Here is an 18,985-nt window from a genome sequence, read left to right as displayed (position 1 = left end):
CCCACACCCCCAAGACCTTTGGTAGATGATCAAGAGGGGTCCTGCTGTAACAACAATAATTCAGATAATAACAATAATTCAGATATACACTGTTAAGGCAATTTCTCCTGAAATATGACAATGCTATGAAACACCACTGTGTCATAAGCCAAGATTCAGGTGCATTGATGGTCCTAATGAAACACCTAGCTCTAATCAGTGCTTTTTGACTGTATTTGACTGAAAAGCTTATTGAAATGCTTCCACTTGAAAAATTAACTCATTATTCTGTTTTGTTGTTGTCATATTAAGCATGCACTGACACTGTACATCACAAGATGCATTCAATATAAACAAAAATGCTAAAATGCTACTATTACTAGCTAACATTTTACATCACTGTAGATTCTTTGTAGTAGTTTTACAGTAAATAATTTTAATGGAGTAATTTAAATCTCAGTGGACTTAAGTCACAATGTTGCACATGATTTATCCGTTTGTAAGTGAAGACAAAGAAATTCCATTTGTTACTGAACTAGTGAGTGGTAACTTTATTAATGCATCTTTGACACAAGGATAAATGGAACAGTAGGAAGTCAGCTGCAGAACTCCACGTCAGTTTACAGAAAGCATTGAAATACCTGAAGTTGATATATATCATAACAGGATATTATATCCTTCCTAAGCCTTAGAGTATTCATAAAAGTTTCTCCCTCCCCATAGAGCCACTTAAATCACAGTTCTTTCAACCTCCTACCACACTAATGCAGTGAAACCTCCTTTGCTTTGTTGCATCACTTAAAAGTCATTGCTTCAGAATTGTTTTATTACTAGTCCTGATAATCAAAATATTTTTGCTTTGACAAGACCCATTGAATTTCAGCTTCTTTTTAATGTTATAAGTTTGCCAAAAATATTTAAAATACTTTTGTATGTATTCTTCTTTTTAGTTTTTGCTTCCTATGTCAAATCTTAGAAAACTTAGCAATCACAGTAATAAATGCTATTTTATGACCTATGGCCAGGCTAAGCAAGCTGAAGTATTACATAAGCTTTCTTTAATTTCTAAATTACTCTTCCAGATATATGTGAAAAAGCATTCTTACTAGGCTTTTTCTGTATCTGAAGATTAGCACTTATTACATTAAAATGGATTTAATTTTACTGTCACTTCAGTACACTAGTGTCAAACATGTCCTACATTTCAGCAAACATTTCTGTCATCGTAATGGTGCACTTGATAAGACATGAGCATTCACAGAAACCACTAGCCTGGAAAGCTGAAGACATTCCTACTACATGAATGTGTTTTTCTAGTAACTGCCTTGGTTTTATTATGGTATATTAGGCATCTCATAAGAATATTTGCTGTGATAACTATTAAATTGAAACTATCAAGCTGCTAATACCACTCGGTTTCTTACTGATATGCTGACTTTGTCAGGGGTTGAGCAACTAATCATCCTATCATGTCCTCAAACACATAATCTCCAGAATTATGTTACTTTTTTTTAATCAGTATGAAATATTGACATGAAAAAATTCACTAGAATTCTGCTGTCAATTTTACTTTCATGTTGTGCAGTAATGACAATTACATTGCTAATTAATACCATGAGTTTGTTAAGTGAGTGAACATACAGATAGATAAATTGCATGCAGAACTGAGGCGACAGATTACAGTAACAACAAGAAACATGGCATTTGATTAATTGCATTGGCTTTCATTAAGGCATTGGCTTCAGTTGAGACAGTGGGTTTAGGCCACTGAACAATGAAAGCTTGCATAATTTTAAAGCCCAGTACTGAACCAATAGGACTCTACGCAAGGCCAAGGGCCTTAAATGCATGCATAACAACTCGTGCCAGGAAAAGTGATGGCACTCTAAAAATTCTTGGTGTAAGAAAAACTATTTTGTACTTATTTTTTGTATCAATTAAAAAGGACAAATGGCCCATCATTTTACAAATAGATTAAAAAACAACACAATGCAAATCTGAATGACAGTTTTATTTAAACTGAACTACCTTACATCCAGGCAGAAAGTGGAAAAAGTTAGATTTTTCACATATGCACATAGACACATAGCACTGCAAAATATCAAAATTATAACACAGAAGTCTAAAAAAACCTATCCTTATTCAGAACAGCTAGCAGTTGCACACATAGTTAATGTTCTGCCTTTTCTTGTAAAGAACATTAATAATATTGTATCTGTGTTCTGTTTATATCTATATCTGGGTCAGTCTTTGAGGAACCAGATCAAAATGGTAACCTATTGTATATAGCAGGTCATGGCTCTTCAGAGTTAGGAAATTTCATTTTAATTCTGTGCTTACATCACCTGATACTGGTTCTGCAAGGACAGAGTGGCAGAAGAAATATTCCTCCTCCCCCTACTAAATCCTTTCTCGTTGTTCTTATTGTCACTTTTTTCTGACAGATTTCTGATTATTTTTTCTGACAGATTTCTGATGATTTGGGGATGACAGTCTGGGACAGGGGACTGAATCATCATAGGTATTAATGAGCAGCGAAAAGTATGAAACAAACGTAGTTTAAAATTGATCTGCTCAGGATGGCTTAGTTTGCATTTTCCAAGTGGCCAACATCATATACTCACTCTTGTTATCAAAAATGCCTATAACACCATATACAGTCATTAGACACTAGAATGGGAATACCCAAATGGGGGTCATGCTAAAATTAGTCATTGAGCTGTTGTCTGAAAGTATTCAACAGGTGTACATTCTTAGCCAAAACTGTCCGGGAAAGAATTCTTTCAAGCTAAATAGAACTGCTCTCCTTTTGTCCAGTATTATTTCAATTCCTCTTCTTAGATCACAACAACTGTCAGACAACTATCTATGAACTAGAACCCACAAGTTTCTTTTCTTTCATAGAAATATAACAAGAGCAAATATGATATAGTCTAGCCAGCTTACTGATTTCAAGCCAATGTTTATCTCTTAGGACCATCCATACTGGCCTATAAACACCAGGCATAAATAATTTTCTACTACTGCTAATATTTCAAAACCTAAAATTGATCCCATCCACATGCACAAATATATGAAACTGAACTGGATAATTTTATAGCATTGTATGTCAATCAGAGACTTGACTGGATGAAATTCAGTGACATATGAAATTCAGTGAGGAACGGAAGGAAGAAAAATAAACTTTTACAAAGATATAATAGTAGCTGATATTACTAGCTGGCAGCAGGAAAACTTCCTCCATATATGTTCATTGAGCAAATACAACTGAACAATCAATCATATTAAAAGAATATGTAAGACAACAAAGAGCTGAAAGAAAAATCAAAATCAAATGAGTAAAAAAAATTGTAAAGAATAAAGTTAGGACAAATTTCTCAGAAAAATCTGATGACTATGGGTACATTAAGACATCTTAAAAGGTCTTATAAATTGAGCAGCCTACTCTTGATTTTTCCAGAGTAACTAATCTCTGAAAGTCTTGACTACAGGAATTTACATTGACAATCAAGAAATTTGGGATTGCTGTTTCAGTAATTTGTTTAAGTGACTGCTCTACTTTTTGGAAGAAGCTTTCTAACATACAGCTTTAAATTTATAATGACTGTAGCAAGTTCTTTATAATAAAAAGGTGTGCAAGAAAAGGGAAAATTTGTACATTTGAAACTAAGGAAAAAAAAATGTAACCAAAATATTCACTGATTGAGGAGAAAAATAGATTTGATAAATTTTGCATCTAGGGACATGAGTAGAAATATAAAAAAGTATTAATTATAAAAAACATGAGGTGAAGCACTTGCCAGAAACTTTTTACAGTACTTACAGCAGTTATTCAATCATTTTCATATATTTTAAATGACTACAAACATAGCTTTTTAAAGAACTACACAAAAGTCAATAGATAACTGTGAACTTAGTAAGATCAGGTGTATACACATAGAAGTTGAAATCAATACCCTGCATCATATATTTACAGCAATAGACCCTTATAAGTTTACTGATTGTTACAGAATTTATAAGGTGCACTATTTTCTAAACCATTAACATTAGTTACCACGTATATGCCTGCACTATAAAGGAACTTAAAACACACAGTAACTTATTAGACAGCCATGGGAAATGGACCATGTATTTCACAAAATTATTCTTTCATATTCTGTTCCAGCTAGTGGTTAAATCCTACCACACCATCTTTACAAAAATCAAGAATTTATTAAGTATTTCAAATTATACTGCATGGAAGGCAAATGTTTTATTTGCCCAACATACATTCACATACCCAAAGAAAATACTTCAAAATAGTTTCAAACATTACAGCTAAATAATTCTAAGTCTGTACTACTTTGTAAGCCATTTCAAAAAATCTACATGCCATTCTATAACCACCTGTAAGGGGTTTTTTTAAGCTTTAGTTGTAATGGCTACATCTCCTTTTGTTTCACTATTTCACAAAATCCTTTTGTGTGACTGTCAAGCAGCTGTGTTTTGTTCCTCAATCTTCCTTGCACAGCTTCCCAGGAGAGACTTTACAACATAAACTGCAAAGTACTATTTTCACAGCAGGAACAACAGTGTTCCTCTTCAAAAAGTAGCATAATAAAAATTGGACTGTAATGATCATGCTAATTCTGGTCACAAGGTGCTACATATAACTTGATCACTGAAAGTTCAGGAAGTTTTGCGGAAAGATACTCCTTTGGCTCTTCAAAAGTCTTCTCATGCAATATAGGTTTGAGATAAATGTCCTTCCAGTGTATGAAATTTTTGCACAGGTATTTTCTTGCTTTCCTTGTTTCTATCCATTCCACTTTCAAAAACCTGTCCTACTAGCAGCCCCCTGGCAATAATCACTGGGACTATACAGCAAACAGTTAAGTCAGATAAACACTGGTATACATCGTTTATACAGCTCCAGCTGGAACACTGGAAATTTCTCCTACCATGCGGCTAATACCCAGAATATGTACGGTCGTTCCTCCCATTCATCTAGAAATGAGAGACATCCCACAGCACATTTTCCAACATTATAGACATACCACTCCATTTGTCTAATTTCCATGCGCTCAAAGATAGCTGTCCCAGATGACAGATTACTTCAAAATAGTTCCTCCTCATTTCAGTACTACTGGGTACACTGAAAATACAGGAATGAACTACTATTATCATTGAATCTATTGCTAGCAGCAGAAACCAAAAATGTAGCACCTTGGATGCATAATCTCTGGTTTTTGGATTTATTTTTTTTTGCGGGGGGGGGAAGGGGAGGGCGTATTTTGTTTTGTTTTGTTTTTAAACAGTGTGGAAATGTTCTGCACTTGTGAGAGTCTAATAAAAATAATTTCTCAGGTCAATGTCAATCTCTGTGTGTATCAATGGACAGGGAAACACCGTTCAGTAAATATTTCACTTTTTATTTATGCAGCAATGACTGTTTGACATTAAATCAATCAGTTTCTAAAAAGCATAAAAAGGAATAACTGCCCTAGGCACTTCACATCACAGAAATTTTACTTTAATTCTTCCATCTGTATACAGTGCCCGTGCTACAAAGATGCTATATGTCAATATTTTTATAATGCACAGTACGATCAACAATAGTAGAGAAAACTGTGGGCTGAGAAAACTAACTGCCTTCTGTTTAAGTGGCCTGTGTAGTCTCTCTCTTTACTTCCCAGACAGCACAGAAAACAAAGCAAACATAGTGATAGTAGAACGTACTTAGGTATTCTGCTCTACTGGACCTTCTCCACCCTTGCTTAAAACCTGCACTCTTCTGTGCTGCAATCATATACCTTCTCAGGAGGTAGCTGAAGCTAAGTTTCTTGAGGTCCTTATAGTCTTGGCAAAACTTTATGAAGCAATAATAATAAAAAAATAATTAAAAAAAAGAAAAGCAGAATTCCTTAAAATTAATGGCATGGAATTGTTGGTGATATCTCTGCTAGAAGGAGGCACCTCATTTCCTCCTTCCTTGAATATTTTACATACCTGGATATGACGCCAGAGTCCTTGTTCTATAGCCATGAAAGATGTCTGTTATCTACCACTTTCAAGACCGAAAGACAGAGTAAGGTGGCTTTAACAAGAAATGAATGGACAATAAAAGGAAAGCTATTCCATCTCTGATGTCTGCAGATTATGGGAAGATCCTACACTTTATTGTCTCTCATTGCCTATTGAACACTGATAATTTTGAATTCAAGAATCAAAGCATTGTTCCACTCATATGGTTCTCAGCACAAATTTTCAAAATGAAGAGCTCCAAAATAAGTATCATCGACTCCTCTTGTCTGGAAGAAGACTTCCAGACTTCTCCTTACAAGCCTTGTTTCTCTTAAAATACAGCATTTTCATGTGGGTGAATCTGTCCTGGAAAGCAGTCACCTCCATTATATACAGAAAATCAAAAGCAGTTTCCATTTATATCTCAGACATTCACTCTTGGTCCAGACTGTCACAATATTCAGCCTAGCAAGTAGAAGTTTAGCCTGGAAGGTTTCCTGATTTACTCTGGTAACAGAAAAAAGGCCCAATACTTTGTCTCTGCTAAGGCCTTGAAATGTTACCATCTGTAGCTGCCTCTTCTGCCCTTTTTCCTTCTCACACTGTGAAGTTGCAACACCCAGAAGCTAAAGACTCCATTTATATTCATAGTTCTTAGAGACCCAAGTACTACAGATTGGTCATAGTGTACTACAGATTGGTCATAGTGTAAGAACCTAGAGGAAACAGGTAAAACCTGTAGTGTATAGAACTACTGCTCGTCTATATTGACACAGATAGAAAAACTCCCAAGTTTGGCTCTAAAAATATTAATATGTTGGCAAAAATGTTGCTGTTCTGTGCTGGACAAATGATTTGTAGCAGTTAAACTGGATTTAGTGAAACAAACAAACAAACAAAAATTAATATAGGTAGATACTTTAACTCCTGGGAACATCCTGATTTCACCAGCATCCCATATTAGGGTTGCAATAGTTGTGGGTTAAACTGTGGGTAAACTCTGATTTCCTCCCCAGGGTGCCCTCTTGCAAGAGGCACAAATGCCAAGTTGGGTCTGTGATAGCACCATTATGGAAAGATTGAAGAACATATGAAACTTACGTGTGTATCTTCTGCAATCCTGAGTCACACACATGCCCCAGGGAAGAGTAAAGCCTAAGTGGACCACAGATCCAGCTCCACTCTGTTTTGCATTTGATTATGTCTGTTAATTCCTATTCACATCTATGATCTATTTATTCCTATGGCAGCTACATAAGGCACAGTGGCACTCTTTCCCATGAACGCATAATCAGATGGAGTGTTTTCCACAAGGCTACTATTGCAGACTGTACAAGATGAAGATTTGTTTAAGTTTGCAAAATAGAAGCTTATAATAGAATTACTTATCTTCCAGGCTAATGCCCTTAGCACTGAACTATCCTTTGTCTTGGAAAGCAATATAGCAAGTTATTGCACATATAGCACTTCAAAATTTTAACCCTGCCAAAATTTCCTTACAATGCCCTGTTACTCTGCATGGTCCTTGCTTTCTCTGATGTCACCCCTTTTTCTAAATCTACAGTCCTAATATGTTCATGAATTCTCATACGTTCCCAGTTTCAGATTAAATCCATAAACCTATTCCTGGGGCCAAAGTATATTCCAGCAGTTGAAAAAGCCATATGTATTATGGCTGGAAACAAAACACAATCTTTAATATTTCACATTTTTAATTAGATGATTAATTTTTAATTAAAATTTAAATTGTTTTAAAATTTAACTTCATAACTAATAATGGACATTTTTTGTTCATCAGGCATTTGCATATGCATATCATTATGCATGGTCATTAAAACAGGATCTGATGCTAGTGTTGTCTGAAGTAGCACTGAGCTATCTGAGTAAGAAACAGGCAGCAGAGCCACATATGCCTTACCAAAAAATGATTAAATAATCAACAGGACAAGCAAAGGAACAGATCCCATTTTACAGTCAGTTTTGACACTCAAGACAACTCTTCCACCTTTTTCAATTGGTATGGCCCTCAGTAGAGAGATGAGGGCTATTGCTTCTTCTCTACAAACCCCCAAATGAGAACTTTGGTTGGTTTAGAACGGTATCTTTCAAAACACATACATGCACATTTCAAGACCAGAGAGTCTTGTAATTACATTTCAAGAAACTCTGAAGACAAAGGATACTTCTTCCACCTGAGTTTTCACATTGTTTTTTGCTTCCCTCCCCTTTTTCCAATTTCCCTTTAGTTTACAAATCTTTTAATGCAGTATGAAAATGTCATTTTATGTTCATTTTCAACAACATGGAAGCTGTGCATAGAAAGTGCTTCTATCAGCTAATAAAGGGAAAAGCTTATCTTAGGGAGTTAAGAACAGGTGCTGTTAAAACATGAACCCAAGTATCAAGCTTCCCATTTTCATTGGTTAGACTGGGAAGAATTTTTAAAGACAACAGAAGGAACAATCATGGCATTAGAGATAAGAACTTTAAATATGAAAAAGATTTGCTTACACCAGACTACCTCTAAGAAAAAAATACATATGTACTTAGTGTTATTATTTGTTATATATGTACATAGTGTTGTTAGTTGACTCCAACAGTAAAGCCAGGACTGTCCGTACTGATTAAAACAGCAAACAGAAATATGGAAATAAATCTTTTTTTTTTTCTTTTTTTGAATAAAAATCCAACTCCAGAGAAAAATAACAGAAAAGAAACCTCCTCGTCACCCTACATTTATTGGGATAGAAGGATCAAAAAAAAATTTTAAATTATGTATTTTACAAATTTTCTTCTAAATTCTGTAAAGCTGACTAGTCATCTTCAGTTCCTATAAACAGGCCCCTAGCAGTTAATTCTGCAAATCAAGTAATGCCATGTAATATCACAATACAAGACAGTAATCTGCAGTCATGAAAGCAACCCTGCAAACTAAAGACTGTGATATTTCATGAAGTGTCTCCAAATCTAGTCTCCATTCATCTGTAGGTGACAGAATGAAACATTCACGTCATTTGACTACTAGTATTTACTCCTCTAAGTATTATCTATACAGTAGACTTGGCAGTACATTCATATCCTCACCCCTGAAGGATAGTTGAAAAAATGTTTTTTTTCCTTTACTGTCTTCAAAAACTTCTTGCCAAAGAATACAATTCAGGTGATGTATATTTGAAATGGAAGAAGCCCTCCCCTTTTTTATGTTTTTTATCTTAGCGGGAAAATCTTGTAGCAGCTTAATCTCATCTAAAAACCATTATGCAACTTTTCAAGGTCACTGTTAATTGGGCAAATTTCTGTGTAAATGCTGATCACACAGAGCTAAGCTACCCAGGACAGCACTAAAATGTAAAACAAATGCATTCATAAAGCATTGGGTTTTGATCAATAATTGATATAATAACCTGTTGTGCGTGGCACTCGTGTTTCATTTATTTCTTACTTCTGTTCTTCACTCTAATCTGTCACACCCCACATACTCACATTACCATCTTATGGTCAAAAATCAGAAACACAATATTCAAGTATTATGTGAAAAAGTTTGTATTTAACAGCATCAGGACTATAACAATGCTCATTTGAAAAGACCTGTAATTATCTTTCCTGGAGAGAAACCTCTCTTTTACAACAACATAACACTTTCAGCTCTATGAATTAAATTAGTTATGTTTAGGAAGAACTTACCACGTAAAACAGTGAGTCTTGTGGACACACTTATTTCACCAACACTATTGGAAGCCACACATTCGTAAATAGCTTCATCTCGTGGCGTGCGCAGTGGTTGTATTCTGAGAACTGATCCAGATCCATCATCAAACTCTATTACCTATAGAAGGAAACAAAAGCTGTCACAGATGTTGTAACAAATGCCTATCCCTCAGTTAATCTGTTTGTGAACAGTGACCTGTTGGTATTCATGTCATCAAAGCCAGGGTATTTTTTCAAATACGCGTACCAGGCCAAATTCCACATAGATGGGAAAATGTCTAAGTGGCAATGCCTTGTAACATACATTACTGTTCAGTGAGTATTCGATGGCCACTCTAAGCTACTTTCAAGAAAGCCAGGATGAAAAACAAAAACAAAAAACCCTCAGCTAACAAGGGCTGTAAGAAAGGATTCTGTAACTTAATACTCTTTTATCCTGACATTCACCACCAATCTCTCTCCATTCTCTTAGCTTAAGTACTCTACCTTCAAATGCCAGTTACACTCACTTTAATTGCTGCAGGCTATATTCCCACTCTACTCACAGAGTACAGTTCACTCATTCATTTAGCTCCAAAGTGAAAAAGGGTTGGCAATTCTCAACAAGGTAGGACTACTCAGTTTAGCTATGCATTTAACCCACATAATGTAAGTAAATTTATCCAGCAATGTATTAGAAAACATGTGACCCATTAAGAGACTAAATAATAAGGCTAAACTTTAAGGTTTAGTTTGTAAATTGCAATATTTACACAAGAAACATTAATTTTCATACAAGACAGAATTAATCGAATGGCTATTTCCTTCTGCAGTCAGAATCACATCAGATATTGGTGAGTACTGCAGCACTCCAGGCATTGGAAAGGCCTTCCTAATAATTAAGTAATAATATAAATCTATTTAATCTACTTTAAAAAAAAAAATATTTGTCAATAATATATGTTAGTAGTACCATCAGGTAAATGGCACCTATCAAGAAAGGACAGTCACAATTATTAATTTGTTTTTACAAAATAATTAATATTTGGCCATAATCTATATATACATGCACAAAACAATTTACATATATGCATATTTGCACACATGCTTGTATCTGTTTGTCTAACTTACACACAAGTGATCTACTAGATCTCTATATTTGTTGAGAGTAAGAGAGAAATAAAGTACAGGGATGGGAACTATGGTTATATGCCCATTATCTTCCCATTTGTATTGTAGGAATTGCTCAGTTTCTTCTTAGCAGTGGGAGAGGTCTAAGAGGAAATAAGATAATAACCTGTTTTTTTCTGAGAAGAAATTGGTTTGATAGCCCACAGGCTGTATTACTTTTCCTTGTTCTTTAAGTAAAGCCATTGTCCTAAACAAACCGAGACAACACAAAATCTCCATCTGACCTTAGCGTAAACAAAAGAAAAACTAGAATTCCTGATAAATTGACATTTCTGGGGAAAGGAAAATTTCACAATCTTAAAGCAGACAGACTAATGATTTGTAGATAAAAAATGAAAGCACGGGATCCAAATAATCACAATTGTTACACTGAAAAATAATATTCTTATTGTTTAAATTTGAATGCTGAATAATCCTAGCTGCATGGCCAATAAAAACAATTGCAGCAGATTAGGTTGGGCAAATATTGCAGAGATTAAGTTTCAAGTCTGGTGTCTCCAAAATATGTATCATAAAATGGATTTACTTTTCCTGCAATGAGTTCTCCCCTTTCCTGCATATCACATAGCTAATTCCTCCCACTCCCACATCTACTGAATGAATTTTTTTTTAAAAAAAGCACAGAATTTTTAATAAAACCAGCCTCATGCCACAGGATAGAATGGTGAAATTTTTTGAACTTGTCTCCGCCCCCCCCCCCCCCCCCCCCCGTTTCTTTTCAAGTTCCTCTTAGAAAGACTTCTGAGTAACTTAGATTTTCCTAATTCATATTATTTGAATTGATTTGAAGCAAGAAGAGAAAAAAGTATCCTCCTGTATCATGTTCATTCAAAGCATGTACTTGCAATACAAAGAAAAGATGAAAGATTAATAGCAAAGTCCCTCAAAGTCTTACTGTAGCCTTTAATTTCAGAAACAATGTACAGCTGTCATGACTATTCTCACTCATTTGTGAGAATTAGCCTGTAATCAAGAACATTCTACATTCAACAATAATAATCTTAAAATATATAAACAAGCCACTGTCCTGATTTCGGCTGGGATAGAGTTAGTTTTCCTTCTAGCAGCTAGTATAGTGTTATGTCTTGGGTTCAGTGTGAGAAGAATGTTGATAACGCTGATGTTTTCAGTTGTTGCTAAGTAATGTTTAGACTAAGTCAAGGATTTTTCAGCTTCTCATGCCCAGCCAGCGAGAAGGCTGGAGGGGCACAAGAAGTTGGGAGGGGACACACCCAGGGCAGCTGACCCAAACTGGCCAAAGGGAATATTCCATACCATGTGACATCATGTCCAGTATATAAACGGGAGGGAGTTGGCCTGGGGGGATTGCTGCTCGGGAACTAACTGGGCATCAGTCAGTGACTGGTGACCAATTGCATTGTGCATCACTTGTTTTGTATATTCCAATCCTTTTATTATTACTGTCATTTTATTATTGTTATTGTTATCATTATTCTTTCTTTCTTTCTGTTTTATTAAACTGTTCTCATCTCAACCCATGAGTTTTACCTTTTTCCTTCTGATTCTCTCCCCCATCCTACTGGGTGGGGGGGGAGTGAATGAGTGGCTGCATGGTACTTAGTTGCTGGCTGGGGTTAAACCACGACAGCCACTGTCAAGAGAGGGAATAAAATAATTGTTCCCTCATTGCTAGATAAGACAATTGCTATGTACATCAAGTTTCAGCAAAAAAGTTCAGGTTCCCCATGAGAAAAAAAAGTCATGGCAAGGTTCATGAAATACTGTAGGAGGCTGTCCAAGTTTATTGGAGGGAGAAAAAAAAAGTAACCCCCAGCATCCCTCGGAAAGCATGTGGATTAGATGACCCACTGAAGTCCTTTCCAGCTGCATTTACTAGGCTTCTATGAAGACAGATGGCCAGGTAAAACATTTCCATGTCTTGTATTACTAAGTAATCAAACTCAATGATATATACAAAATATTAATGTGAAAGAAGAGGAAAGTAAGCCCAACTAATTGTTCTCTTATTGGTGCAGTTGACAATCTCAGATGTTTCTTGTTTCCCAAATGTTCCACGTGACTTTTCTGAATCTCATTTCTATTGTCGTTCTGTTCTTATTTAGAGATTCTACAGCATGAATTAATGGCTTTACTTTGGACAGGAAGGAAAGCTGCTTAAAATATTGCTGTGCTCTGCACACTTTATAACTACCCTGCTCAGCGGTTATAACAAAAATTATAAAATATATGGTAAGTGTTTTCTATTTCTTTGAATTACATTCCATCTCACTTGGTTATACAGCTTCAACAGTCCACTGAAGGCATTTTTAAAACATTTTAAATTATTTTTTTTATAGTTCCTTCAAATATTTTTTATGGAAATAAAACTGTTTTATTTTTGCTTATTCTCCCTAAAAACAGGTACATAAGCACATAGAGAACAATATATGAAGCAAATAAACCACGACATATTGCAAAATAAAACTGAATCAACAGAGTAAACATGTACATGCCCAATCTTTCACTGTTTAGAACTCACCTCGAGTGAAAATTTTGTGACCAGAAGGGATAAGTTGTGTAGAGTTTATGACAAAATTTCTAAGTTAATCCCTCTAGCTAATTACAGCTCTGCATATGCTCTGCAAAGTGCAAACAGTTCTTGGCACTAGGAGGTCGCATTCAAATTCATGCTTTTATTTCTTACATTGCAGAAAATATACAAGCAAAGAATTATATTGTTATATTGGTTAATGAACAAATTCCAATGCCTTTAAATATTTTTTGAACAAAAAAGGAGTAAAGAAAATTTAGCTTATATAAGAAATGCAGTTCTTTTCTGCTGATTTGAATCTAACCTGAAAGCCAGGGCAAGCAATCTCCCCAAATACTATTAAAAATTAACAGAGAAGACTTTAATATTCAGTCAACTTTTAATAGGTATATCTTAGATGTTCACTCATAAAATTTGCCACATCTGTTTTATATACAAATTAGTCATCTTCCAAACAGTTGTTTTCTTAATGCAGAAGTCTCTTATTTAACACTGAAAACAATGAAGAGACACTGTGAAAATTATACACTCTTAATGCCAGTTTTGGTATCTATTCTACAAGCCTTCTCCCATTTTCTGAGTTTTTTCTTCATGTTAAAGGTCAATCCATATTTGATATTAATTGTTCCTGCCAGTAAAAGAGGGAATAATATTTGTTGTCTTGTTTCACCCAAATAACCAGCATGCTTTGAACAGATTATCTTCACAGTTTCCTTTAATGGAAGGTAGTGGAGAGAGGAAACAGCTTTCTCTAAAGACTTCTCCTAGGTTATTGTTAAGAAAAGAATCAAAAGCAAGCAAGTTTTACATTTCCTCTTCAGCAGCAGGAACTACAATGTCCTTTTCATCTCTCTCTGCAACAGTGGTAAGCAATTGTGGCAGCAGAAGCAGTAGCAGCCTAGGTCTGCTCGATGCACACTGTCCAAAAGGACATGGCTTGCTCTCCGGAGACAGCAATCGCTGCTCAAATAATTTTCCCCCATCTCCTTCATGGAAAAGATAGCAGGCTGAACAGAAGCACATCAAAGTTCCCCAGTTACATCATGCTAGTTTAGAGAACAGCAGTAGCAGTTTTCTCTTTAACAGCGCTATGCATAACCAGTTTGCAAAATAAAAACTTTGCGAGACTGCTCCCACTAAATTATCCCCAATAGTCATAGCTATATTGCTTAATCACTGAAAATAAACCACACATATTGGGATTAGAAGCGAGGTTGGAATTAATGGTTTTCAGAGGAACAGAACAATGGACCTAATACCTCAAATCTCTGATTGCTGACTTTCTTTCCCTTTTTGTTCCAGACAATTTTAGGTCTTGGATCTCCTGTGGCTTGACAGATGAATGAGGCGACTCCTCCAGAAACCCCTGTCTGGTCAACAGGAGTTCTTGTAAACTTTGGTGGTGCTGAAACAAACAAAAAAATTAGCAAAATTAATCTAAGTAGGAAAAATAAAAAATAAGCCATGTCAAGATTTCAAAATGAAAAAAAGAAGGAAATAGTGGGGTTTTTTTTCCTCCAGTGACAGTATTCACCTGCAAGAGAAAGCATTAAAAAAATAAAAGGTCAGAAAAGTACTTAGAGATTTTACTAGTGAAATTTATATTAAAACAGAAATCTAATAGCATCAGAATAGCAAGATCAAACTCTATATTTTATCACCATTATAAATAAAAAAATCCAATTTGTCTTCTGTTGCAAAATAAGCTCATCAATCAGCTGGAATAAGATCATGATTCATGTCTTGATGTTATGATCACAGGATGTCATGAAAACAGGATTCCCACCTTTAAGCCATTAAAATCAGTGACATTTAGGAGAAAGCATTTGTAAGTTTGCAGTGGTGGAGGTAAATGACTATGTATTAAGAGTCCACACAGAAGGACTATAAGAGAAGAGAGACTTATGCTTGGGCACAGTTTCACGTATAGCTCCTGTTCACTCCCAAATTATTCTACTCTGTCAGAAAAAAGAAGTGAAAAAAGATCCAACTATTGCAACAACAGGAGAGGAGAGAGAAATGGACATAACATTTTAAAAGTAGGAAAAGGCATTTTAGTTAATTATTCTCTTTCCTTCTATTTCTGTTACAACATAGTTAAAATTAATTTATTAGCCTTGTGGTGAAACAAAACTTTCGAACTTACACCAACACAAGACATGACTTCTAAAGATTTAATATAAAACCTATGACATTATGCCTAACCACAGTACAGAAATGTTTAAGAGTTTCTGTAAATATTTACATCATTCTCTTTCCTACCTGAGAAATTTTTAGAGATCCAATACATTTTAAGATGCTGATTTGAAACATATGAAGTGAATACTTAGGGCCAATAAATGATAAAGAATCCAAGTCTTTGCTATATTGCTATATAGTCTTTCTCAGTTTTAAGTTGTTATATGTAGCTCCTTTATAGCAGCTGTGGCAATTCATTTTTGCTCTCATCTTCAACTTTCAGCAGACAGCTCCTTTCCATTCTCAACTGCTCTTCACTTCTGATGTCTAACCCCTTATTCTGCTGAACTGGTCTTTCCACAGGCAATATCTCCTGTCAGCATGTTTATTTAAATGTCAGAAACCAAGCCGACTACAAGTATGCATATATGTAACACTGGAAGAAATCCTGAAATAATTTAAAATGCCAAGAAAATATGATAAGGCCATTATTATAAAACAAACTCAATACATTGTTGTTACATTGTTACATTAAATACAAGAGTATGCAGATTGTTCTAAGTTTACGAAATGAATTGAGTCTTTTTTACCCTGCCCCTAATGTGTAACATACCAATAACAAAGAGAATTTTTTTAAAATGCAGTAAAAATATCTGAAATATCTGAAAAAATCTGAAAATCTGCATGCTTTTTTCTTTAATAGAGATGTCAGGTAAAATTATTATTGCTCAACCTTCCAGAATGCTCAGGGGTCCTTGAACTATTTGCTGTGCTAATTTTGCCTGCCGAACATGTACCTGAAACCAAATGCAACAGCAAATCTGAGCACAGCAAACTAGTGTGTCACTGCTGCCATGGGGAATTTATGAAAGAACTTCTCTGATGTCAAGAAATTGCCAAAACCATGGTAAATAAAACACACTTAGAGCAAAGAAACTAAAAATCCTTTCCCAAGTCACAGGCTTTATGCCTGGACCACAGAAAAGACAGAAATGTATTCTGATGAAGAGCATCTGGATTTCACCAAAACTGTTAGCTTTGAATCCTTTTCTATGCATGTACTAACTCAGCACTCTGATATGTAAAAAGACATGACTGAATTTGATATGCTGATATTCTGTGGCACAAGTTGTGATTGTGTGCCATCAAGTGAAAAATGATGCACTGCCATTCTCTTTTTATTCTTTTTGACATTTTGTGACTTCAGTGTTGAACGTCAAACAAACGAAAGAAATACATTGCGTGGGCAAGTCCATAAGCACAGAGTTACTATGCATAGTAGCTCATAGGCAGGTTTTAAATTCTAAATTTATGCCTCACTCATACATTCAGTGGCTGCCCAACTGATAATTTCAATATCCACGAAGTACCTTACTCCCTTAGAGACAAGGTCTGTTTTGGAAAATTTGCGAATTTTGCCATGCATTACAAGGGTCAAGGACGGAAAGCAACTCAATTTAAGAGCCGTGCTGTGCATTCATTCCTGCAACACTACACTTAACTACCTTGGGACCAGGAGAACTGCAGATTTTTTAACAACAAACAAAACAAAAGCAATGAAAAATGACAAGCAAACACTGTGTTGAACTATGTTAAATTAGCTCTGAAAAAAAACAAAAACCCCAAACCCAAACCCAAGCTAACCAACCAACTGAAAAACCCCACCATATTCTACTACTAGGTTTTATGTCACTGCCAGTCACCATGATACCTATGGCTGGCATGCTTTTACTAATATGCAATATATTGTATTAATGATAACAATAATTAAAAGAAGATAAATAAAGGGGAATCCCTTCCCTCCTTATCAGACACTCAGAGACAAACACTCCATTAGTGTAGTTCAGGTAAACACAAGAGAGCTTGCACTAATTTACACCATATGACAATTTACCTTTCCTATTGCTTCTGAACACAAAAGAAAGAAACAAAATCCCCCTAATCTCCAACACTCTGTCGTGGTTTAACCCCAGCCAGCAACTAAGCACCATGCAGCCGCTCACTCACTCCACCTCCACCCAGTGGGATGGGGGAGAAAATCGGGAAAAAGAAGCAAAAGCCACGGGTTGAGATAAGAACGGTTTAATAGAACAGAAAAGAAGAAACTAATAATGATAATGATAACACTAATAAAATGACAACAGCAATAATGAAAGTATTGGAATGTACAAATGATGTGCAGTGCAATTGCTCACCACCCGCTGACCGACACCCCGCCAGTCCCCAAGCGGCGATTCCCCGCCCCCACTTCCCAGTTCCTATACTAGATGGGACGTCACATGGTATGGAATACCCTGTTGGCCACTTTGGGTCAGGTGCCCTGGCTGTGTCCTGTGCCAACTTCTTGTGCCCCTCCAGCTTTCTCACTGGCTGGGCATGAGAAGCTGAAAAATCCTTGACTTTAGTCTAAACACTTCTGAGCAACAACTGAAAACATCAGTGTTATCAGCATTCTTCACATACAGAACTCAAAACATAGCACTGTACCAGCTACTAGGAAGACAGTTAACTCTATCCCAGCTGAAACCAGGACACTCTGCAAACCGCAAAGCTGTTTATCAAATAATCCACATAGCAATATACTGGAAACTAAAAATTTTCCACCAAACTTAACTGCTGTTAGAGGTAAAACCAGTTTTCTGATGATTTCTTTATCTGGGACTGGGTGAAATCTGGTGAAGGACTGTAACTGCTATCACTCCTTATGAAAATTGCTTACTAGCTTCTGCAGAGCTCTATCTACATAGTGGAGTTGCAGAAACAGGGCTGAATACCTAATGTGGCTTTGGTAGCTACCTGAAGAACAGTATTTTTCCAGTCCTATGTGAATTTTTGCTGGACTGACAATTAGTAAAGCTGTTTTTTAACTAACAAGACTTGCTACAAAGCATTAGAGGCAAAAGACAAGCACAGTTGTTACATAATGATGTGATTCCCTATTTGTAGACATTTTTCAAGAAAAACAAGGTTTTAAGATTGTATGTAAGGACCACATTATTGTATGTAAAGACTGCTAATTATCTACATCAAAAAAAAGCTTCACATTCCAGTACAGAAGGGAACCGTGATGATGTTTGTTTGTGTTTCACTTAGACCATAATCTAGCTGAAAAAATAAGGTATGTGGCTGGTCAAAGTTTCCTTTTGCATAAGTAAGTAATTCCTGTAAAAAAACATTGCCACAACTCTTCTCCAATGCCTAATCTTGAAAGTTAGACAGTTATCTTTAAGGTATCATATGATATCAGAGAAGGTAAACTATTATTAGAACATAGATAATTTTATCTGAAACAGGAAACTTATAGTAGTCTTGTACACTTCAGACATTTTAATAGATACAATGGCCTTTTTCAGCTCTTCATCTTTAAATTCACAAAATTGAATTTAATTTGGCAAACCAGTTAAATTCTCCACTTCAGGCTCAGCAGCTGCCCCA

General features: G+C 35.6%; 1 protein-coding gene across 32 annotated transcripts in view; it reads right to left on the bottom strand.

The window, feature by feature from the left end:
* The window catches only part of PTPRD (protein tyrosine phosphatase receptor type D), a 1,286,084-nt gene that overhangs the window by 209,812 nt on the left and 1,057,287 nt on the right, over nt 1-18,985 (bottom strand). For 19 of the 32 annotated variants that reach the window (XM_041120673.1, XM_041120675.1, XM_041120679.1 and 16 more), the window contains 2 exons: nt 14,632-14,777; nt 9,667-9,808 (listed from right to left, as the gene is read on the bottom strand). In XM_041120673.1, the coding sequence (XP_040976607.1) occupies nt 9,667-9,808; nt 14,632-14,777 (288 nt within the window). Of the gene's footprint in view, nt 1-9,666; nt 9,809-14,628; nt 14,778-18,985 lie in introns of all 32 variants that reach the window. The other 13 variants (XM_041120674.1, XM_041120677.1, XM_041120678.1 and 10 more) reach the window with 1 other exon arrangement.

This window comes from Aquila chrysaetos, chromosome Z (genome assembly GCF_900496995.4).
Source record: "Aquila chrysaetos chrysaetos chromosome Z, bAquChr1.4, whole genome shotgun sequence".
In the NCBI taxonomy this organism is placed as follows: domain Eukaryota; kingdom Metazoa; phylum Chordata; class Aves; order Accipitriformes; family Accipitridae; genus Aquila; species Aquila chrysaetos.
The sequence above is the reverse complement of the archived record's forward strand: the minus strand, read 5'-3'. Positions and strand labels throughout refer to the sequence as shown.